The following is a 22,316-nucleotide window of genomic DNA, read 5'->3' on the forward strand; positions in this document are numbered from 1 at the left end:
ACCATGCACAATGCACATTACATTACTTACATGATTAGACAATTCTGAAGCCAATTGTCTGCCAGTCTCATGACTAATAGGATGTCCTTGAACTTGCACTGCGAGAAGCTTTTAGTAACTGGTGTGACATTTATGCACTACCGGGCATGATAGCTGGGGAGCACAGATTACGCCGAAGTTCAACTAGTATTCTGAACCAGCGCCGTGCAGTGGTGTGCTCTCGGCCGCTTGAAAAATGTGGACTGCTAAGGGCAATGGCTCTAAGTACTGTCATTGTGTCTCTCTGTCGACCGGAGGCAAAGGCATATCCCCGACACTTCCCCTCCTTACTCGCCTGCGCTGGTCGTGGCTTCCTTCCATTGTGGTTGCCTTGAAGGAGCAGCTCTAGCTCACGGGTGGAGGCTTCAAATTGATGAAGTAAGGCCATCGTCAGAATTGACATCCGAACAGCCACCAGTCGACTTATCTCTATACTGAACTAGAGCGAGCCAGGTTAAACTGTGTCGGTTGCCAGATCTACCGTCATGGAAGAATCCAAGGACATCGCCGAGACGCCGGTGCTTGTGCTGGAGACGCCAGAACACGAAAAAAGACCAAACAATGGCAACGCCGTTCCAGCAAGCTCAGACCCGGTAACAGCGTTCAAACGATGGGTGAACAGTCTGCGATCGCGGAGAGGCTTTCCTCCTGTCGATCCACAAAGATACGTCGAAGGATGGATGGAGATCCCCCAGTCCGATCCATACACTGGCTCCGAAGTGCCGCTTACCCAAGAAGCTCAGGAGAAGAAGTGGGAGTCTTGGTCGAATCACTCCTCTCACCTGGAGACAGTAAAGACGACAACAATCAGCATTGCTAGTCAAAGTGTCGTGCGATCACGGGGCACTACTCAAAGTACCACAAATCCGAGCATCAAGTCGGACCTCCGTGAGTCGCTAGAGAGCATAAGGCCAGCCCTGAGTTCATCCATCGATGAGGACGCCCAGAACAGAGCGATCAAGAGGCGCCGTGTTTTGCGAGAGCTGATTAGCACCGAGTGTGATTACGTCTTTGGTTTGAAAGCACTTGCTGATGTATACCTTTCACTTCCTACCCACCTCCCAACCTGACTCCACACGCCGTTGAGCTGACCCCGTACAGGCACTTTTTATCTTCTCCGTCAGGCCGGAGATCTACTATAATGTTCAGCAGCTTCGAGATATACACGAAGATTTCCTAGCCCAACTTCGGAAGCTGACACCGATCTCCAACCTTGCTGGAGCTGAGTTCGATAGTTTAGTCCCTCAACCAACCCACAAGCACTTTGGCGCCTTTGAATCGGGCTTTAGAGCACTTCATTCAAGGTCTCTAAGATCGCGAAGCTTCAAAGCTTCGGTAAACTCACGTCTAAGGGCCCTCGCCGCAGAGACGAAAGAGGCTTTAGAGGTTGCGCAAGCCGTAGGAAGATTGGTGAGATCTCCCCTGTTTGATCCTTGATTCCTTCTCTAACGACCATTCTCCTCTTAGTCAAGGAACTTCATGATTTACAAGCTGTTCTGCAGTAGCTATGGTCTGCTCACTTTTGATGTCGAGCTGCTTCGTTCATCTGTTCCCAACTGGCGGATCTTCGACTTGGGTATTGAGGCACTATCGAAATCCGTGGCGTCCATTGATAGACAAGCGCACGAGGAGCACAGATCTATGATCTTGGATGATCTTCTCATAAAGGTATGATTTGCTCGCTCGAGTGATTAGAATGCAGGCACTGACGACTTTATAGCCAGTACAGCGCCTGTGCAAGTACCCCCTTCTACTAGAGGAATTACTCCGTTGGACACATATTCAAGATGATCCATCCGCCCATGATGGCATTCGACAGATTCTGGAAAGTGTTCGACGGGTCGTGCAAGAAGTCAATTCAATCAACAACAACCCCATAAACAGAGACCTGGTCTTTAAGACGAGGGAACTACAGAACATGCTGGACTTTCCAGAGGGGGTATGTCTCCATGTGCCCTTTTCATTTCCGAAAGATTACTAAGGAAGTGTCTGTAAAACAGAACAAAACCCTTGATCTATACAAGCAGCTTGGGCCGCTGATACTTTGCGGTGTCTTGCATGTTACCTATTCCTCCCCTACAGAATCTGCCGCCGCCAGCTTCATGGTCTGCGTTCTATTTAGCAGCCACATTCTTTTTGCGAGCATGAACGACGACAATCGAAGGCTTGAAGCGCTGATGTGCCTTCACATCCCGGATCTCAAAATCGACACCTTGCACAATGGCGAAGGTGACTGGACTTTTCACCGCATACTCTTTTTGGACTAACGAGTCGGTAGGCATTAACTGTGACTGTGTGTTCTCCTGGAAGTTGGTATTCTATAACTCTGGTAAGAGATATGAGCTGGTGCTCAGCGCATCGTCTGCAAGCGAGGAGAAGAAATGGACAACAGAGATACTCAAGTGTGCGGCAACGTCGACCAAAGTACAAAGAGATATTATAGAGAGGTCACGGCGGTACGCATTTGTCTCCTTGGAATTGGTCCCACTGGATAGCACGGTGCTTCCTTTGTCTCGTCGACCATCGATGCAAACATTAGGCCCACCACGACCGCCAGCGGAGTACCCTATTGTAGTTATCAAGAGGACACATTGCCCGTACCTCCTAGAAGAACATAACCCAGCGGATGGCGATACAGAGCGTTCTCAGGAGCTTCCAGACGAACTCGTGACGACGCTTGTTGCTAAAAGACAAGACCGAATCCGTTTGGAACGTGTAATCTCGGCGGTATATACACGGAATGCGCTTCCATATCCTGGCATGACTCTAGCAATGGGTGACCTTCTTTTCCGACCAGGCTCGATCATGAGGAGGAATCTTAATCGAAAACAGATATTGAGGAGACGTGCGAGCTTTGTGAACGTTAAGGCAACAAGAGCGGCTGCTGCTTCGGCCAAGAGGGAAATTCGTCCGTTGGACAGCGGTTACAAGAGACTGGAAAAGAGCGACGGGGAGCTTGGACTCGAGAAGCCGAGATTCAATGGACCGGTGCTTGATGACCATGAGGGCCCTTGTATTTTACGCGATAATAGGGAAACAGTCAAACGTGTCAGGACATTCAAAATGGGAGGCACGCCCAAGTCAACACCCAGCCCTGAGACTCCTTTGACCAAGAAGAAGGACACAAGTCAGGAGCCCCCGGAGAGCTCAGCTACGAAGCCATCGACAATCCGTAGGATGTTGAATTCCATGTCAACGAGGAAACCGAAAAAGAATGGACGCATGAGGGTGGGGAGTGGAGCTTCATGATGACAATGATGCAACTGATTTCCAGGGGTCACCAAGCACGGAGGGACAAGCATAGGCATGCATATCGCGGACAAACTTTTCCAAAAATTGTACTGGGCGTACTCAGTATTATTCTTGCAGTTTCCTAAGGGTTCGAGGACGTGGGGGAAAGTCGATGCAGGTGTTTGATGGAGTGCTTGGCGGGAGGTGGGGATAGTAATTAGCAGCGTTAGTGAACCAAAACGACCTAAATTGCTGGAATGAAGTGCGGCACGAAAATAGTAGTAGTGATGATGATGATGATGATGATGATGCTATTTAGTGATGAGGGAATCTGATCACCTAATGAGCTGGTAGTGATTCTCCACCGAAGTTACAAGAAGGGAAAATACTGGTACTGTTGAGCGGATCAGTCGACGTAGCATGGACAAGACCGATGACGTCGGTGTTCACTTCAGCGCACGATGGCATGTTTTGACCACGCTGGTAGTATTATTTAAGGGTGGTTTTTTCAACTTGAGGCCATTCAGTCTTTCAGTTAACCCACAAGCGTTTATTATCTTAAGAAACCAAGCAATTGAGCTTTTCATCAACACGATATCCCACCTTTATCGCTACTCCGCATTTGTCTGATTGCCGCAACATCTTGACAGTCTGTTTCGGGTAACATCTTAGTGACGTCATCAACCAGCCCCTCCTCCACACTCCATCCGACTCTACTTCAACTACTTTATCTCACTTCTTCCCACCCCACCTTCTCTTGTTTCTCCTCCAGTATCGACAGTCAAATCTGCCTGCTACGAGGAACTTCCAGTGACCACTATCTTTTCAAATCTACTCAATTGATTCCATCGTCAACCCCCCAAATCCATCAAAATGCCTCGCGCCGTTGAGCAAACCTCCAAGATGTTCTACAAGGGTTCATCTGATGACTTCGTCATCTTCGTCGACGACAACGACATCGTGAACAAGTGGCGCAACGACCGCTCCATTCCCTTGGCCGACGTGGTCAACGGCTTCAAGATCTTCGTCACCCACAAGTAAGCTTCTTCCCTTTCCAACCCAACTTTCCCCTTCATTGCCATCCTGTACTAACGGAATTCCAACCCAGGCACGGAGCCCAGGGTATCCTGGACAACGCCAGCAAGTCGAGCCTCCAGAACGAGTTCGGCACCGACAACGAGGACGATTGCTTGATCAAGATCTTGGAGAACGGTGAATTCCAGAGCTCTCAGGTAGGTTCTTACCAGAAATACTCTTCCATCATCTTTGTCAGCTATGTTTCGAGGAAGCAATTACTGACCTGGTTTTGTGATTTCTCCAGTCCCGTGAGCGTCAGGATGACACCAACTTCGCCAACGGCCCTGCTCTTCGATAGATGATGCTAGACGCTTTCTAATGAGCTAATGCTACTGCTGGCTGGCTGGCTGGCTAGCTGTTTTCCTGTTCTACTGCAAAAGTGTTCAGGATTGTTTCTTTTATGTTTATTCTCTCTTGATGAGCCCATGTGTTTCTAGCGGATGAAATATGGTTTTTTAAACCCGGTACCATGGTACCAACCAATCTTGGGGGTTTTGAGAAACGTGTGATATGTTGATTGTGGTGGAAATAGGTGGACTAATTTAGTGTCTACTTTTTGATAACTGAATACAAATACCCATATCAGATCTGGAAGGATTATGCCACTTGTGGACTTTTTGATTTAGTAATTGAAGGTGTATATATCTAGTTGTTGTTGGTCCTAACTGGGTTTATCCTCATCAACACTACGATCTCTTTGTTGTTGTTGCTGCTGCTGCTGCTGCTGCTCCCTCTCCCACCGGCGCTTCTTCACCCACTCCCCCAGCTCATTCCACACAGCCTGTTTCTCCGCCACCGACATCCCAGCCGCCAACCCACTCGTCGTCGTAGCCACAAACACCCTCGCCCCGGGCCAAATCTTTTCTCCTGCTGACGACGACGATGGCCCCAACTCACCACCACCACCATTCTCATCACCAGAAACAACCCCCCCACCCATGTTCATCCCCTCATCCTGCCACCCGTACCGAAACTCCTCCTTCCGGATTCTGCGCCCCGTCTTCACCCGCCACACCGCCTCCCAGATACTCTTCCCGACCAGACACACCACGGCGGGCCGCTGCGCCGCCACTTTCGCCTCGAGCACCGGCACCCCCGCGTCCATCTCCGCCCGGCTGAGCATGCTGGCGTCCCGCGTCGGCCGCTCCACGATGTTCGTGTTCCCGATGTTGTACAGCCCCGGCAGCGCGTAGGTGTCCGACGGTGGGTGCCGGATCGCCGTGATCCCTGACCAGTGCAGCAGCTTCCAGAAGAGGTTGGATGGGTGCGCGTATGCGTGGCCTGTCACGCCGGTGAGGATGCCTGGGTTGACGCCGACGAGGAGGAGGTCCAGGTTTTTGGGAATTGTGTCGCGGAGGAGGCTAGGGGTGGTGGGGGGTGTTAAGGGTTTAGGAGTACGGGTGCGGCGGTGGCGGGTATTGGTGGTGGTGCTTTTGGGGGTGTTGGGTTGGGGTTGGGGGGTTGTGAGTGGTGAGGATGAGGGTGATGGTGATGGTGAAGATGGGGTTGGCGCTGAGGATGGGGTGGAACGTGAGCGGGTGAAGGAGCGGGTGATTCGTGTTGTGGTTGTGTTTGTCGAGGGGAAAGTGCGACGTAGCATGGTGGTTGTTGTGCGTTGGCGCTTGTAGGAGGGTGAGGAGATGCTCGACTCGTCTGGTCTATTCTCTAGATATGATTGTTGCGGTGGTGGGGAGAGTTTACGTTTTGAGCGAGTCGTCGCGGGGTCTTGCGAGGCATTGTTGGTGGTGGTGGTGGTAGTGGGCTTGAGGGTAGGAGGCTCGGTGGCGATGTTCTTTGCTGTGTGGAAGTATTGGCTCAACCTCCCGTTGAAGCTGGTCTTCTTGTTCACGGGGACATCCTCGCTCTCTTCTTTCAAGCCGATGTCTTCCTCAAGAGACTTCGTGAGGAGCAAAGCTGACATTGTGTTGCTGCGGGAGGTTAAGCTGGATGTAGAGTCTGTTCTCTGGGAGTCAGTTGAAATGAGTAGACGGTTTTATTTTTACAAGTGATCAAAGTGATTGGGTTAGTGGCGCTCGCGGACTCTTGTCCCATCCAATGAGCTCATCTCAATGACAAAAATTGCAGTGGCGTTGCCTGTCTGTCAGGCCTCGAGCGGATGAGATGGAGTTATCCAATATCCAACGTCCACAGTTGATTCAATCCAGGAACGACTAATCCCATTGGAGTAATTTGGTTCATCGCTGCACCACTACACTAGCCTGTCTGTCATGTGAGTAAAGTGATGCCTCGGAATTCAGGCATAAATTGATCAGTCACATCTCATAGTGAGCCAGGAGTTCAAAAATTGGTTGCGATCGATCCTTTTTTGGATAGACATATGTCTTGTAGTCCCTAGGATAATGTATGCTAGCTATATCATAGTATTTACAAGAAGCCCAAGGTAATTAGTACACTTGCTCTTTGGAGCATAGATCACCACCAAGACCTTGAATGCTGATTCCTCCAGCATAAGAGCTGGAAATGGTCATTACTGACTCTTTCTCAAAATATATCTCTTCCCAGACGCCGATAATGATATAAGGGTATTCGCAAAACTGTCTTCGTGAATGTCGTAGTCGTAAGTATTTCATAAAAGCTGGCAGAATGAATCAATGCCACACTATACTTTGTATTCGCTTCGTTTAGGCAGGGTCCAAGGTTCGGGACATATCACCTGTGCTCATGTTAGCTCGATCACCAGACATTCGATGCGATCGTGGGGTACATACCTCGCCTTCGCTATAAGCCCAGAAATAAACCCCGATCCCGATGAGGTAGTATATCGCCGGGTCCGTCCCTTGGTAGAGAAGCATAGCGAGAAGAGCGCTGAGAGGATAGAGCATCAATCGGAACTCGATGCTACGGTGTGGTATCGAGCCCGCGACATATTTCAAAGGCCATTCCCAGGCGATGCCAATCAGCCCCATCAGCAGATTTAGGATTTGGAGTATTGGAATAGGCGTGACGGCGCCGTTCAGATTCTTCGTCATAAAGTCCCAGAACACTTTGGGCCAGATGAAACCCTCGATTGCGCTTCCTATTTGGACTGGCAGTGAAGCGTCCGGTGTTAGCGATCGCAATTGAACTTGACTCAAGTGAGAACAACACTTACAGGCTGCCGCTGTGAGGATGATCAAACGAGCCCAGTGGTTCTTGATAAGTCTTCCCATGACAGGCGATATGTTGTGTACAGTAAGTGGAGTATGAGCAGCGTCTTCCGTCCTCCCAAAGAGTCTATGCTCGGCGATGGTTATTCTTGGTGTTTTATCACCAACTTAGCTAGTGCTTCTGGCTTGATGGTGAGTTTTACTCCATCACTAGGTCAACTGAAGGTCCACGGAGTAGGTATAATAGTGATGGTATAATCCCTTCTTGATTGCATGGTAGATCAAGCGTTGAAATGATAATGACCCGTGCGTCGGGCTGTGAATGTCAAGATAGAAGCAACCTCGTATCACCAAATCACATCACCTCAGAAGGTTCAGCTCCAAGAGGATCAGATCATGCCTCGGAAGGCCGATCCCTCGACAGGGCTTTATGAGAGAGTGGGTGAAAGTGGAGGGGAACAGGCGGAATACACCAAGATAGTAATAGCGGCCAGCGGCAAAAGAAGTACACACACCACCTGACCGGAATCTTTCTTCAACTCGGAATCATCCATAGTCCAAATTAATGCACCTCCCATCCTTCCGTCTCTCACCTATTATTATGACCGGACGTGATAACTGCTTCTGTTTTAGCGACCGCTCCTTTTATCAGACCAATTGAAAATGTCTGGTTACAGGAATTCACCGATCCCCCGCCCTGCTTCTTCACAGAAACGCATCTCCCTGTACTCTTGATTGGGCGCGCTTAGTCGGAGGAGCCATGGCCCATTCCAATGGCCTTTGGGTTGACTAGCCCTGAAAAGCCCCGGTTGGGCGCTACCGGACGCAATTAATAGCCACTGAGCGGCGAAAGTCTGGCTAGACGGACGTCTCCAGCGAGTCTTGAACGTCGACGAACGTGACAGTGGAGCCACTCATGCAGAGGACTTCCGGAAACACACTTTAGCGGCCGATGCATCTGTACCAGTACCTTGTTCTTCATTTCTGATTGAACTGCCCCAAGGTTCTTGTGGAGCGCCTTCTTGTGAAGACCGACAAGGCGGGGGAGCAAGTGGCTGGATGTCCTGTTCGTCTTTGCGTTCCCCTTGTAAGGCGCCTAGCCAGGCTACACACGATCCGGCGCATTAAATGTCGCTCAGTTCATTGAGTGTAAGCGCCCTGTGTTGAAGGCTTCTGGTCTCGGACATGCCCAAGGATGCGAATGATTCGGTGGTAGCAAAACTAGAAAGGCTGTTTTTTTTTTGGCCACTCACCGTCTTTTCCTCGGTAAATTGTCGCTGTTCGTCTACGAGAAAGTTCGAACAAAGGCCACTGATGTGGGTTATCCACATGGTCTGAGTCTTTGTGCAGTCGCTATCACGGAATCTTTGTGATGGAACTTGTCAACCGTGCAGCGCCAAGCGGCCTTAGAACATCTTCGGCCTGACATGCGGATTCCAACGCATCCCCCACCAAGTCATGGCTGATAGCTCTCCTCGGAGGTGAATTCTGGTTTGGCCTAGTACCTGGAGGATGGCTTGCCTTGGCCAGCAGGAGACCTTATTTTTGGCATCATCTTGAAATCTAATCTCCTCTGCTTGCCAGTGCATCTACAGCCACAATAGGGTGTTGTGTCTGTTCAATGGCCGCTCGGACCATGTGTGACGGGAAGCGCGCTTGCATATCGCTTCTCATAGGTTGAACGCAGGCCCCGACTCCACCCTCTCAGAAGCCAATCTCCACGAGACATGGAGAGCAGGTGGTGAGCAGTTGGCTGAACGAACCGAGTTTCGAAGGCAGTAGAGCATCCTGGCGCCACATGGTTCGTCCTGTAGTGGGCACCAGGGTTTGATGAGATAGACAGGATGGTGACGAAGAGCCACCAAGCCATCCGGCTCCTCGGGCCCTGCTATGACCGCAATTGCTACACCAATTATCACGGCATGACGATGGGCCCACAGCTGTCAAACCTCATGATGGACGGTGTGACAGTTGCCATTTGATGTTCCTTACTTGGGAATACGAGGTCAAATATGATCAATCGTTGCGGAATCTCATGGACATAGCGCAGAGCTCACGGTCTAGCACGCGCACCACGCGATGGCTTAAGCATGAGAGAGAATAGACGCCTTCAACACATTGAGCCTTTACATGTTCTTGGGGATGTGGTAAACGAAGTTACGCTACTCAACCAGTGGATCCGTTTCCTGCAGGCTGCCCTAGCGTCACTTGGGCTGAGGCCCTGAGCAGGGGTCGCGTAAATATAGCAACACGTTTCCTCGTCAAGGCGCCTTTCCCCTCTTCATTTGCAACCAGAACCATATCTCTGGGAACCTGATATTTTTCTCGACGACGTCCACCGCCACACCCCACACTGAAGCTCGCAAGAACTTCTCATATGCTGGATTTGATCACGATAACGATGATCGCGTTCGGTCTGTTTCTTGACACTCAATTGGCCCCGAACACTCTCCCCTGATTGGACTCTCCGCACGCTGAAGAGTTCGACACGGCAGTTGAGAGAAAAGGCTTTTTTTCTACGCATAGACTATCAGCGCCGGGGTCTGAGAGTAGACAAAGTTCATCGCTGACTTTATTGATGTACTAAAAATACTTAGAATCATACCTGATTCTCCAGAACTTCAGGAACTCGCCCTGGTCACACTCCTTATCGTCCGCAGGAATCAAGTCATTGGCTGCTCGTTCACTGCAGCTGAAATTGGCGAGGGAGCCTGTTTTATGCGAATATCCAGACATGCAAGTTGCCGTGAAGAGAAGATTCCATAACAGCGTGCACATTCATTAGAGCTCATAGGTGTTTGTGTTCGTTCATATCTAAGAATCGTCGCTGGTCGATGACTTGTTCAATATCGGAAAAGACACCTACTCTCCTTTATGCATATCTTCCCCATAACGACAATGACAACTTCCTGGAAATCTCACTTTAGCGGATCCAAGATCTGGTTCTATTTACTATTCTGGGGATTGCAGATTCTGCTTTTTGCAGTCGGCTGGTAAGTCTCTTCTTGTCGATTTGGATATCGTCATTTTACTCACAGACCATAGGTACTTACAAGTGACTAATCACAAACTCGATGCCTTGAACACCCTAAAGTACTCAGTCTGGATCTCGAGAGGTGCAGGCTTGGTCCTGAGCTTTGATGCGGCTATTCTTCTTTTGCCCATGTGCAGGAATCTGCTCAAGACCCTAAGGCCGCGATTGCGATGGCTACCGCTAGATGAGGCAATATGGTTCCATCGCCAGGTTGCTTATTCTCTCCTGATATTTACCATCATTCATACTGCTGCTCATTATGTCAAGTATGTGCCTTTGAGGATAGAGTGCGTCACACATGCTAACAGACAGTAGTTTCTACAATGTCGAGAAAAATCATCTTCGGCCCGTCACAGCAGTCCAAATCCATTTCACAGAGGCAGGAGGTATCACCGGCCATGTAATGCTCTTGTGCATGATGCTGATGTACACCACCGCCCACCAACGAATCCGGCAGCAGGCGTTCGAAACCTTTTGGTATACACACCATCTTTTCGTTCCTTTTTATCTGGCTCTTTACACCCACGCTACCGGTTGCTTTGTTCGCGACACCACGGACCCCATCTCACCCTTCGCAGGGAAAAGGTTCTGGAACCATTGCCTGGGATACGAAGGCTGGAGATGGGAATTAGTGGGTGGGGCACTGTACTTTTGCGAAAGGCTTTATCGAGAGATTCGGTCAAGGCGGGATACCGTGATCACTAAGGTGATCCGTCATCCCTACGGTGAGTTACATCTACGCCCTAAAACCAATCCGAGAGCTGACTCTTCAAAGATGCCATGGAGATCCAGTTCCGTAAACCAAGCATGAAATACAAGGCCGGCCAGTGGCTCTTTATCCAAGTTCCCGAAGTTTCCAGCAACCAATGGCATCCCTTTACTATCACTTCCTGCCCCTTCGACCCCTATATCAGTGTGCACGTCCGCCAGGTTGGGGACTTCACCCGTGCCCTCGGAGATGCTCTAGGCTGTGGGCCCGCACAGGCAAGAGACCTGGAAGGTCTCGACCCATTGGGAATGTACGAAGTGGCGCTCCAGAACGGCCAAAAGATGCCGAAGTTACGCGTGGACGGACCCTACGGAGCGCCGGCGGAGGATGTTTTCGAGAACGAAATCGCGGTCCTCATCGGCACTGGCATCGGAGTCACCCCATGGGCGTCCATCCTCAAAAGCATCTGGCACTTACGTGCTCGGCCCAACCCACCCCGTCGGCTCCGCCGTGTCGAGTTCATCTGGGTCTGCAAGGATACCTCTTCATTTGAGTGGTTCCAGGCTCTGCTCTCATCGCTCGAGTCCCAATCCGCATCTACAGCTGCTTACGAAGGCAGCGTCGAGTTCTTACGCATCCACACATACCTTACCCAACGCCTCGACGACGACACGGCCGCGAACATCTACCTGAATTCGGTGGGGCAGGACCTCGATCCCCTCACGGAGCTCCGTAGTCGGACGAACTTCGGTCGCCCCGACTTCAAGCGCCTGTTCAGCGCCATGCGCGATGGCCTTCAGGATCAGAGCTACATGTCCGGGCTATACGACAATACACCAACGCAGGTTGGAGTTTACTTCTGCGGCCCCAATGCGGCTGCGAGACAGATCCGCGAGGCGGCATTGTCGACCTCGACAAAGGAGATCAAATTCAAATTCTGGAAGGAACACTTCTGATATACAGAAGAAGAATGAGGAAGAGAGTGGTGGGTGTGGGGGTTTACTTACGACATGATACCATGATGAGTAACGACAATTTCTTTTTTATCTCTTTTTGCCTTGGATTGTTGTTTGTTTAACTGTATATTTCATTATCGTGTGCAAGGCATTCTATCGTGTCTATTACATTCAACCATCTGTACTTGTCTCATGATGCTATGTCCTGTAACATATTGGGGGTTTATATAGTGTTAGGTCGGTACGGTAGCTAGATATACGGCTTAGGCTCGAGTGCAAGGAATCAATTTTACTGTCAAGATTCTCACCTCGCTGCAATAATCCCCCACCCCCCGTGGAGAAACCATTGTACTGTACATCCCGAACTGCAACTTTTGAGGACATATTGATAACTACATTACATAACCAACCTTCACGCTGCTCTCGCCTCCGCCCCCACCCTCGACTCCACCTCACTATCATCCCCATCATCAGGCATCCGGATGACCCCACCGCCAAACTCTACCACGCCCGCTCCTTGCCTCTCCACCATCCTCACCGCGAGATCATCCAGCTCCCGCTCGATGTCAACATGGATCCGCAACTCCTTCTCCACCAACACATTGTACACATGTCGCAGCTCATCGAAACCCATCCCTTCTTTCCCTTTCCGCGGCTGTGCATCCCCGAGGTGACTCGGGCGGAGGATGTCCGCTCGCAGATGCGTGAATGCCAGCATGATCAGCTCCTTCGACCAGGGACACGCGCGCATGCCGCGGTAGAAGACCTCCTTGGCGCGGTGAATCTCGTGCTGTGCGAGTTCGAACAGGATGTAGAGTTTCCAGGTCGAGGGGTTGGAGCGGGCTGATGAGGAGGATGATGGTGATGTTGAACTCCGGGGTGAGGATGAGGGTGCGGACTTCGGAGTGTCGTCGCCGAGGGCTTCTTCGAAGGCTGCGCGGACGGAGTGGGCGGTGGAGCCGGCGAAGACTGGGCGGCTGAGTTCGGTATAGATGGAGAAGAGGTGCGTTGTGATTGGAATGGGTGGGGTGGAGAGATTGTAAGGGTCCGTGGGGTTTTTGGTGATGGTGGTGGTGATGTTGCTATTGCGGGCGATGTCGCGGACGACGCTGCGGACGCGGTCGTCTATACGGAAGCGGGCTTCGGTCCAGGCGAAGAGGGAGAGGAAGATGGTATTGTGGGGGAAGAGGGTGATGCTTTCGGATAAGAGGGCGCGGATGTGCGAGGGTTTGTAGGTGCGGCGGGTGTGGATGTGGTGGTATAGGAGTCTTGCGCGGGATTGGTGGAGGAGCTCGGTGGTGTAGGTTTGGACGGGGTTCAATGACTGGGGGAGGAGGCTGAGTCGGTCGAGAGCGTGCGTGTACGCTTCGAGGGCTTTGTGGAGGTCCTGGGAGTTAGTGAGGTAGGAGAGGATGGCGAGGCAGGCTGTGCTGGCTGTGAAGTTGGTGGCCTTGCGGTGGGCGAGGACCTTTTCTTGGAGCTCGGAAAGATGCTATCTGGATGTTAGTGCTGAAGAAGGATGATCAGAGGAGAATTTGAACTTACGCTTTGGATTTTGAGGAGGCTGGTTGGTGTGAAGGTAGCTTGAGTTGAGTCTTGGGGTAGAGCACTCAGATCAATGCTGTCTTGTGGGATGCTCAGTAAAATGTAGGAAGCATGAGCTATATTGCCGGTGTCCAAAAGCTCCCACAGCCATGTCTGCCACAGTAGGATGCTATCCACTCTGTCATGGTCGGGGAATGCCCTGCTCATTGAGAGCGCTGTTGCCCAGACATGATCAGCTGCGCCGTGGTTGCCTGACCGACGCTCCATCAGCGCAAATGCGTTGTACAGCCGTAAACTAGACGACCTCTTCTTGAGTAGAGACTTCGCAAACTTCTTCGCGTCTTTGCTACTACATGAGAACTCGACGCAGAGCGCAAATTCAGCCAAGTCATCATTGCTGGGATTGGCATCTACCAGCAACCTCAGAGCCCTTCGCACCCACATAGGAACAACATCAAATTCGGAATTCGAGGTGGCTGTGTTCCACGCGTCTAAAGACGAGAACCATCTCCCTTGCTCAGGTATAAGGGTCTCAATTGTGCTGATAAGATTATGTTGAGGGAATCGGAAGGGTGACAGCGCCGTAGATTCGTCTGCTGAGGATGCGCGCGAAACCCAGTCATCGATCCTAGAGATTGAGCTGCTCATGACTTCATTTCGAACGAATGGATCACCGGTTCTACGGCCAATAGAGCTCTGATTCTCCGCCGTCACCATCGGCGGAAGGCGACAAAAAGAGAGGAAGCCATCGAGCAGTAGTGTCGGCGAGTCCACATCCCACACCAGGGTCAGGATCTCATCGAGATCGGAGGCCAAGATCACACGGTAAGGGTCGTCCTGCTCGGATTCGTTCAGACTGAAAGCAGGCAACCGCGCATTGGTGATCCTTTCTCTTTCACATGGCGCCCAGGACGGAATCAATTTCTTGGGATCGAGGTGAAACACGGGATTGAATTCCTGCTGAGTGGGTAGATCTTTGCTGCCACACTTCCAACCTTTGGCGGCCGCATCACCTATCCGGGCGACTTCAGACTCCCAAAAGTCTAGGAATGGCGGGATGACCTCTTTGCTATCATGCCTTTCCTTCAAAGGTTCTGGTCGAAAGAAAGCGACCTCTAGTACTGCCTGCCAGAGAGCTGCTGCATGCTCAGAGAATCCCGCTTCGCGCATGAAAAGTGTCAAGCGGAGGAAGAGATACATTTGAACCGGGGACTTCCCAGGGTTCTCTGGCGCAGACTGATTCAATCTCAAACACTCGATATATGTATCAAGGCACCGTTGATATGTGAAATTTAGAAATTCAGTCTGGCAGAAGTCAAGGTATTTCACCCATAGGCTTATAAATTGCGAATTGGAACGTAGAACGGCCTGCCACTGCGCGGCGAGCTTCTTGGTGTCCCAGAGCTTTGCACCCTCCTCGAGAAAGCCAATTAGAAGTCGGTCTTTTGCCTCGCTCTGTCCAACTTTACTAAGAGCCTTCTCGTACAGAGACAATTTGATGTCAGCCAAGCTCTGCTTTTCTGCATATGTCAAGGGTTTGTTCTCGCCCGCTGATCCGCGCAATAATGATTCTTGATGAGCGATGTACTCAAACCAGGAACCAATGTCTGCGGGGTTTCTATCCAAGTTCCGCGACAACAGCGCATTCTTCTGCTTGATCTGCTCATCAGGATCTCCACGGATGCCATCTTCATCTGCGCCACTGTCGGACGTGGCTTCGACATCGCTGGGCAAGTGATCTTCCAATTTCGCCTTGCCATGAATAGAGCGATATGCGTATTTCTCATCGTCAAAACCAGGGTCTCCAAAAACCGCCCGATGCCTTCGACTACTGGAAGTACTCAAAGGCAGATAATCCTTGGAGAAGTCTGCAGCTGCATCGAGCAATGACTGGGGTTTGAAGCGGAGCAACCGGGGGTTCTGTTTGCTGAGACCCGAGAGAATGCTTTTTGTCTTGGTTCGGGAAAGCCCTTTCCTTTGCGTTTCGTCTCTTATAACCAGCTTGTCTTCCACGACACTGTCCCGGTCTATTCGGTAGCTCGAGGGTAGGCCCAGCACATTACCTCGTCCAACGCGGTAATAATCAGGAACGCTGTAGCGATGAAGTGTGCCGTAGATCAAGTTGTACTTGTCTCCTTTGACATCAATGACGTAGAGGTCCGACGCATCGTCCTTCTTCGTAGCGTCGCGGTTGGACAACGAAGTATGCGGGGTTTCGGAGGTGGTGCGATCATGGTGGTTGGCCTTATTAATATGTGAATGATGTTCCCTGTCCCTGTGTCTGCGGCGACGCTCTCGCGATCTAGACCGATCACGATGGCTCCGATGTCTCGAGTGGCGCTCTGAATGAGACCTCGACTTGTCCTCGTGGCCAGTGTTGTCGCGACGCGGGCGCTCGGGCGGACGATCAGCTTCGGGCGGAGGAGGAGGCTTGAAGCTGGCGAAGCGAGGGACGGGTTTCTTCTCCTGGCCAAAAAGTTCCACTGTTAGCTAGAAGGAGTGAAGAGATATGCAATTCAAGAATCATTACTCACCTGGGAGCCAGACGAATCCATACTCCTGGACAATTAAGCTAGGCATTCTCAGAATGGGAATCTCCGCTCTCCAATGGGGCGGGCAGGCGGGCGGGCGGGCGGTGATGATGGCTGGAAAAACTCCGCTCCCGCTTGCCGCACTTTTTTCCGGTCTCCAAAAAAAAGTTGCTCCGAGCTTCACTGATTCCCACGGCGCTGGGGAAATTCTGCCCGCCAAAACGTTCCAAATCCGTGTCGAAATCAAATTGGAGGCGCTTTTTGAGGGATGGGTGTGCGGTACAGTTGTCGATAATCATAACAATTCCGATCTAGCGACATAGAAATCCTTCAACATGGCTTCATCTCTCGCCGCGCAGCTTGCGCAGGTTGCGGCAAAGTCGACCAACCAGTTGGACCTCAAAGCACAGCGCATTTCACATTCGCAATCTCTCATCTACGACCGGAGAGTTGCTACTTCTCAGGACTTCGAAACTATTTATGCGATATGTCACGAAGGCTTCCAGGAGCTATGCCAACTCGATCCCCGATTCGCCCCGTTCGAGCGCACGATCTTCAGCCAACAGAGTATCTCGGAAGACCGCACGGAGATGACCGCTGCCCAGAATAAGGAGCTCAACACAGTATTGGAAGCTTTCTTGGCTTTGGTTGGAGGCAGACTCTTATTGAGTCCGGCCGTGAGGGCCGTTGACTGGCTCATCAGACGCTTCCGGTACGATCTCCATTTTCGACTGGGATATTTCCATGCCAGGAGGAATCTTGCCTCTCCATAGCTGAGCTGACTCTTCGACAGGGTACACGAGTACAACACCGAATTCACTCTTCTCACTTTCCTGCCATATTACACTACTCCGCTCTTCTTAAGGCTCTTATCGATATTGCCCGAAGATCTGACGCCGACCTTCAAAATCTTGAATCCGTACAAGAAGAGCAACATCAACCCCCCACGCCATCCTCTTTTGCACAGCGCTACTACCAACAAGCTATTCTTTGCGGCTCTCAACAGATATACCCTCCAGGTTAGCAAGCAGCGGGCGCATCACCATGCGCTTTTGACATTCTGGGCTGGAATGATCACCGAAGCAGTTGCTGGAATGCTGGATGCTGGACGCTCTGGTCGCCGGGATCTCGAGAAAGAGAAGCACGAGGATGTCATCCTCAAGGTTCTCCCGGTCTTGAATGATGGTCTCGGAATGAAGGACGTCTCGGAGCTGGTTATCGGCTGTTACATGGTTTGCGTTGTTCTGGCCAACAAAGCTTCCCTCAACGAAGAATTCCTTGATTCTTTAATGGAGGCTGTTGCTGGCTCATGGACAGAGGAAACTAGAGAATCGGGTCTCGTCTGTCTGTCTGTTCTTGCGCAAGCAAAACCAGATATGACAATCCCCAAGAGGGCTTTCAAGGCAGTGCTCCGCCTGGAAGATCCCGTGCAGCGGCTGACTGAGCTCTCTACACAATACAAGACTTCCCATCTCGTGCTTGGTCTGGTAGCTGGCTGCGTGAACGATCTCTCGAGACAAAAAGACTTGGGACGCTTGGAGTTTCTTTCTCAGATCTTCAATGCTCGTCTTCTCGAAGAATCGGACACGGCGAAGGCAATGTCTTTGGTTCTTCACGCCACTAGCAATGCTCATCGGGAGGGTGCTTTGGCTCTTGAAGCCCAGACTCAGCTTGCTGAGCTCGTACAGCACTTCACTCAGTCCGAATCCTTGCGCCCTATTTTCCAGAAGGCGATCGAAGAATCTCAGTTGGACATCCCTGCCCTGGAACACAATCTGCAAATTGTTATAGAGTCTGCACCTGCCCCTAAGGCTTTGGAAGACGTGGAAATGGGTGATGCTGAAGTTGAAGAAGCGGAGGATCAGTTCCCACCTGCCCTCGAGTCTCTCGCTGGAAAGAGCCTGGATGTCTCAGCCCTCAGCGCCCAAAATCTACCTGTCTTTGAGAGTCTCGTGCAAGTGTTTGCTCTTGGTGTTGGCTCTGAGGAGAAGCTTGAGTCTTTCGTCAACCTGCCGTCGCTGAAGAGGACCGATGCCTTCAAATCAACACAATATCTGTCGTTCCTGGCCAGAATATCAACCGGTTCCTACCCTACTGGCACTAGAGTTGCTGCGCTGAACCTGATCGCTTCGGCCCTATCTTCCGCATCTGATGTCGATCTTCAGGCTCTGCTGCCCTTCCTGCTGGTAGCGTTCGCTGACCCGACCGAACGCATTCGACGGGCAGCAACAGACGTCCTGGCCGCGCTTGGCAACATCTATAAGCAGAACAAGAAGTCTGATACTAAGCCCTGGGCCAATGACTCGCTATATGGCCAGCAAACAAAGAATGTGAAGTGGTTGACCGGGCGTGATGTGCAGAAGCTTGTGGAGCGTGTCCTGCTCCCCGGTTTAGAGGAATATATCCTCGACCAAGATCATATTGGTCGTGTCCTCGAGACGACGTTGCGAGGCTTGTCCACTGCTGATTCCGCAGCAACCGAGATCAAAAAGTCACTTCGCCTCAGCGTGTTCACTTTCTTGTGCTCTCATGCTGTTCACATGCCCCTCCTTGCCCCCAAGCTGGGACTTCTGAAGCTTCTTAATAGAATTGACAAGGCAGGTGGCACAACCCGTACCAAAGAATTGGAACCTCTTCTGAAGTTTTGGCGAGACCTCGACGATCTGAAAGTTAAGGAGCTTTGTGACAAGGAACGCGTCTCGGTGGGCGAAATGGATGAGCAGGTTGTTTTGACGGTCACTCCGAAGGAAAAGGATGCTATTCTTGTGCTTCTTTCGAACGTGAGCCCTTACTCCAACTCTCTCAGAGCACCTTTCGTTGCTTCCATTTTTAGCCGCATGAAGGATGTTTGGGTCTTGGTGCCTGAAGACAAACAAATTGAGGCTTCGGAGAAGCTGTTCGGAATCTCGCTTGAGGAGTCGGACTCTCTCCTTGTCAATGGATGCAAGGACGTTCTGCGCAGTGTGCAATTGACGGGCTCTGTGCTTCAATTCTTCCTGCAGAAGATCCCTGTCTCAATTACTGATATGGAATCTGCTGGACCGGCACCGAAGAGGAGACGCACCAGCCAGACCAATATGGTTGCCATGACTATCAAGGATGAAGCTAAACTCAGCAATCTGATGGAGAAGACGACATTCATTTTGGAGCTGGTGGACAGCTCAAACCCCGAGTCTCACCCTGAACTGGCCGATGGCCTCTTCCAGACGCTTGCAGCTCTTCATCATTTCAAGTCGCAGATTCAGTCAGGAATGAGCTACCTGCTCAGCTTGACTCTCGGTAGCCTGCTGGCTATTGTCAACAAGTCGAAGCAAACTGCCAAGCCTCAATTTGACACCTCAGTCATCCGAGCGGATCTTGTTGTCGATTGTGTCCGTACGACAGATAGCCCGCAAGTTCAGAACGCGGCTCTCCTGCTCGTTGCTGGCCTGTCAATCATCGCCCCTGAATTGGTCCTGCATAGCGTCATGCCCATCTTCACCTTCATGGGCTCTAGCGTTCTCCGTAAGGATGATGAATACTCCGTGTCTGTCATCGACCAGACCATCGATCAGGTCGTTCCCGCTCTTATTCAGTCTCTTCGTAACCAGAAGCGTGACGTGGTCTCTGGAACTTCTGAGTTGTTGTTGAGTTTTACCGCTGCTTTTGAGCACATTCCTGCTCACCGTCGTCTGCGTTTGTTCCATGCTCTGGTCACCAAACTCGGAGTTCTGGACTTCCTGTTTGCTGTTTTGGCTATGCTGGCTAATCGCTACGCCATGGACAAGGATGTTCTGGTTTTGATGACTGGTCTCGTTTCTGATGCCAGCGCACCCATTGAACTTGAGGTATGTGGCGTTGTGTCTATTATGATGCCTCCATTTGTGACTAACTGTCCTACAGACATACAGCAAGTTCTTGGACTTGGTCATTGACTCGCTCAAGCCCAAGCCTGGCATTTCCCAAGTCCTGCTTGGAATTGGAAGTGATGACGGTCGTGAACCCCAGAAGGTCGCCGTCGATCTGCTCAGGTCACTGGCTCACCTGTTCAAGCACTCTTCGCTGAAGGTGAAAATGGCCAAGGCTTTCGCAACAGATTCGGCCGACCAGACGGTCCAGATCCGCACCCACTTCTCTCATATCTTGGAGAAGGTTCTGTTCATTGGCGAATCTATGCAGAACGTCAAGCCTGTTAGCCAAGCGAGCGGTGATGTTCTCAGCGCCTTGTTCGGTACTTTGTCTCTCGTCGATTTCCTTGATACTATCGAAGTCCTCCTCGAACGACCTGACGACGAACTTCGCCGCAAGGTTCTTCGACTCCTGGAGGGTCGTTTGCGCCAGAACCCCGAGAACGATGGTGTCTCACAAACACGCATGTTGGACTTCTTGCCTACGTTGGTCAGCATTGTGGAATCATCGCCGGATATTCTGCTCAAGCATGCTGCAGTGGCCTGCATTGACCGTATCGCTGAGAAGTATGGCAAGAAGGATCCTTTCAAGGTGGCCAGTGCTGCCCAGGTGGTTGCCGGCGTGGCTTGTATTGGACAAGATGATGAGCGGATTCGTATTATGGGTGTCCTGTGTCTCGCTTCGATGGCCGAGGTACTTGGCGAAGCTATGATCCCTGCACTTCCAGATGCGCTTGGTCGCTCGTTGGAGTTACTCGAGATCAGCCTGGGAAGTGGCGAGGAGAACTCTAGATTGCATGATGCTGTCCTCTCTTTCTTCTCTGCCCTCTTCGTTCACATTCCCTTCATGGTGTCTGCCTCTCACCTTGATCAGCTCCTTCTACTCTGCCACAAGTCCGCTATCACTGAGGAAATTGAAGATGATGGCCGCGAGGAGACCCTCCGACTCCTGGCTCGGAAGGTCGATGTGGCCGCAACGTTTGCTGCCGTTGACCGCAATTGGCAACACGCCGTGGAAACTGGCCCCGATGCTATCCTGGAGACTCTGGGAATTGTCAGCCTTGCTATTGAGAAGCATCCCAAGTCTGCTACCGTCAACAACCTTGCGGTCATCAGCAGCATTCTGTTCAAGGCATTTGACCTCCGCCGCCAGCAAGTGTCCTTAGGCTCGAATGCCACCATCGACTTGTCACACCTGGACGAGATCGAGGATGTCATCAACGAGGTCGCCATCAAGATGGTGTACAAGCTGAATGACACCACCTTCCGTCCTATTTTCACCAAGCTCCTTGACTGGGCTACCTCCACCACTACAGCCAAGAAAGATATCCAAGGTAGTCTGGCTCGCCTTACGACCTTCTACAAGTTCCTCCAAGTATTTTTTGGCACTCTTCAGGTAAGTACATCCAACCAATCTATCAATGCAATTATCATATCTAACCGAATCAGTCCATTGTCACCGGCTACGCAAGCTACATCCTGGAAAATGTGGTTAAGGTCCTCGCCAAAGCCAGCCCCTCGAACCAGAACACCAAGAGTCTGTGGCTGGCAACGATGCGCATGCTCCGGAATGCCTTCGAGCACGACCAAGACGGTATGATTCACTTCTCAACTCCCCACAGCACCCACAACACAACTAACAAACCCACCGCAGAATTCTGGCAATCTCCGTCCCACCTCACCGCCATCGCTCAGCCCTTGATTTCCCAGCTCGCCCATGCCACGAACTCATCCACGGCCGCCCTCGTCATCGCCGAGGCCGTCCCCGCCATCACGGAGCTGGCCGTCGCCGCCGACTCCACCGACAACCACAAGGAACTCAACACGGCATTGATGCGTCTCCTCCGCCCCTCGGCCGGACCCTCGGGCAAGGCCGCGGCCGGTGGCGAGAACCCGCACACGCGTCTGGCCGCCCTCAAGGCGGAGCAATCGCTCACCGAGCAGCTCGGCGAAGAATGGCTGGCTCTGCTGCCGGAGATGCTGCCGTATATCAGCGAGCTGATGGAGGATGAGGATGAGAACGTCGAGCGCGAGGTCCGCAAGTGGGTCAAGCAGATCGAGGAGGTCTTGGGGGAGAGATTGGATGATATGCTCACCTAAACTCTCCCGGGGGTTTGACGCCGTGATTAAACCTTTTTTTGTATGATGCGCGGATGGCGTACTTTGGAAAATTATTGGGGTCTTTGTGTGTGTGTGTGTG

General features: G+C 51.5%; 7 protein-coding genes across 7 annotated transcripts; 4 read left to right on the top strand and 3 right to left on the bottom strand.

The window, feature by feature from the left end:
* Window positions 1-524: 524 nt before the first annotated feature.
* Window positions 525-3,582, top strand: ASPACDRAFT_1858087 (putative Rho guanyl nucleotide exchange factor; the record flags this gene model as incomplete). Its single annotated transcript, XM_020197583.1, has 6 exons — window positions 525-1,073; window positions 1,141-1,437; window positions 1,507-1,707; window positions 1,760-1,978; window positions 2,040-2,268; window positions 2,318-3,582. 6 exons carry the CDS (start codon window positions 525-527, stop codon window positions 3,286-3,288), a joined length of 2,466 nt encoding a protein of 821 aa, XP_020054411.1. The 3' UTR covers window positions 3,289-3,582.
* A 561-nt stretch (window positions 3,583-4,143) lies between these two features.
* Window positions 4,144-4,645, top strand: ASPACDRAFT_45371 (SBDS family protein; the record flags this gene model as incomplete). The annotated part of the gene is made up of 3 exons (XM_020201591.1): window positions 4,144-4,307; window positions 4,379-4,502; window positions 4,592-4,645. The coding sequence occupies 3 exons, from the start codon at window positions 4,144-4,146 to the stop codon at window positions 4,643-4,645; spliced, it is 342 nt and encodes a 113-aa protein (XP_020054412.1).
* A 292-nt stretch (window positions 4,646-4,937) lies between these two features.
* ASPACDRAFT_123021 (mismatch-specific DNA-glycosylase) lies at window positions 4,938-6,497 on the bottom strand. Its single transcript, XM_020196588.1, has one exon. It carries the CDS (start codon window positions 6,266-6,268, stop codon window positions 5,009-5,011), a length of 1,260 nt encoding a protein of 419 aa, XP_020054413.1. The 5' UTR covers window positions 6,269-6,497; the 3' UTR covers window positions 4,938-5,008.
* Window positions 6,498-6,752: 255 nt separating this feature from the next.
* Window positions 6,753-7,517, bottom strand: ASPACDRAFT_45373 (uncharacterized protein; the record flags this gene model as incomplete). The annotated part of the gene is made up of 4 exons (XM_020201592.1): window positions 6,753-6,902; window positions 6,974-7,021; window positions 7,077-7,393; window positions 7,460-7,517. 4 exons carry the CDS (start codon window positions 7,515-7,517, stop codon window positions 6,753-6,755), a joined length of 573 nt encoding a protein of 190 aa, XP_020054414.1.
* Window positions 7,518-10,352: 2,835 nt separating this feature from the next.
* Window positions 10,353-12,153, top strand: ASPACDRAFT_31799 (putative NADPH oxidase (NoxA); the record flags this gene model as incomplete). The annotated part of the gene is made up of 4 exons (XM_020199839.1): window positions 10,353-10,447; window positions 10,500-10,754; window positions 10,804-11,213; window positions 11,264-12,153. The coding sequence occupies 4 exons, from the start codon at window positions 10,353-10,355 to the stop codon at window positions 12,151-12,153; spliced, it is 1,650 nt and encodes a 549-aa protein (XP_020054415.1).
* Window positions 12,154-12,240: 87 nt separating this feature from the next.
* On the bottom strand, window positions 12,241-16,253 carry ASPACDRAFT_53578 (uncharacterized protein; the record flags this gene model as incomplete). Its single annotated transcript, XM_020202766.1, has 4 exons — window positions 12,241-12,275; window positions 12,610-13,645; window positions 13,699-16,164; window positions 16,233-16,253. 4 exons carry the CDS (start codon window positions 16,251-16,253, stop codon window positions 12,241-12,243), a joined length of 3,558 nt encoding a protein of 1,185 aa, XP_020054416.1.
* A 311-nt stretch (window positions 16,254-16,564) lies between these two features.
* utp10 (snoRNA-binding rRNA-processing protein UTP10) lies at window positions 16,565-22,216 on the top strand (the record flags this gene model as incomplete). The annotated part of the gene is made up of 4 exons (XM_020199828.1): window positions 16,565-16,941; window positions 17,023-20,056; window positions 20,112-21,512; window positions 21,566-22,216. 4 exons carry the CDS (start codon window positions 16,565-16,567, stop codon window positions 22,214-22,216), a joined length of 5,463 nt encoding a protein of 1,820 aa, XP_020054417.1.
* Window positions 22,217-22,316: the final 100 nt, after the last annotated feature.

Source organism: Aspergillus aculeatus (genome assembly GCF_001890905.1).
Source record: "Aspergillus aculeatus ATCC 16872 unplaced genomic scaffold ASPACscaffold_12, whole genome shotgun sequence".
Classification (NCBI taxonomy): Eukaryota; Fungi; Ascomycota; class Eurotiomycetes; order Eurotiales; family Aspergillaceae; genus Aspergillus; species Aspergillus aculeatus.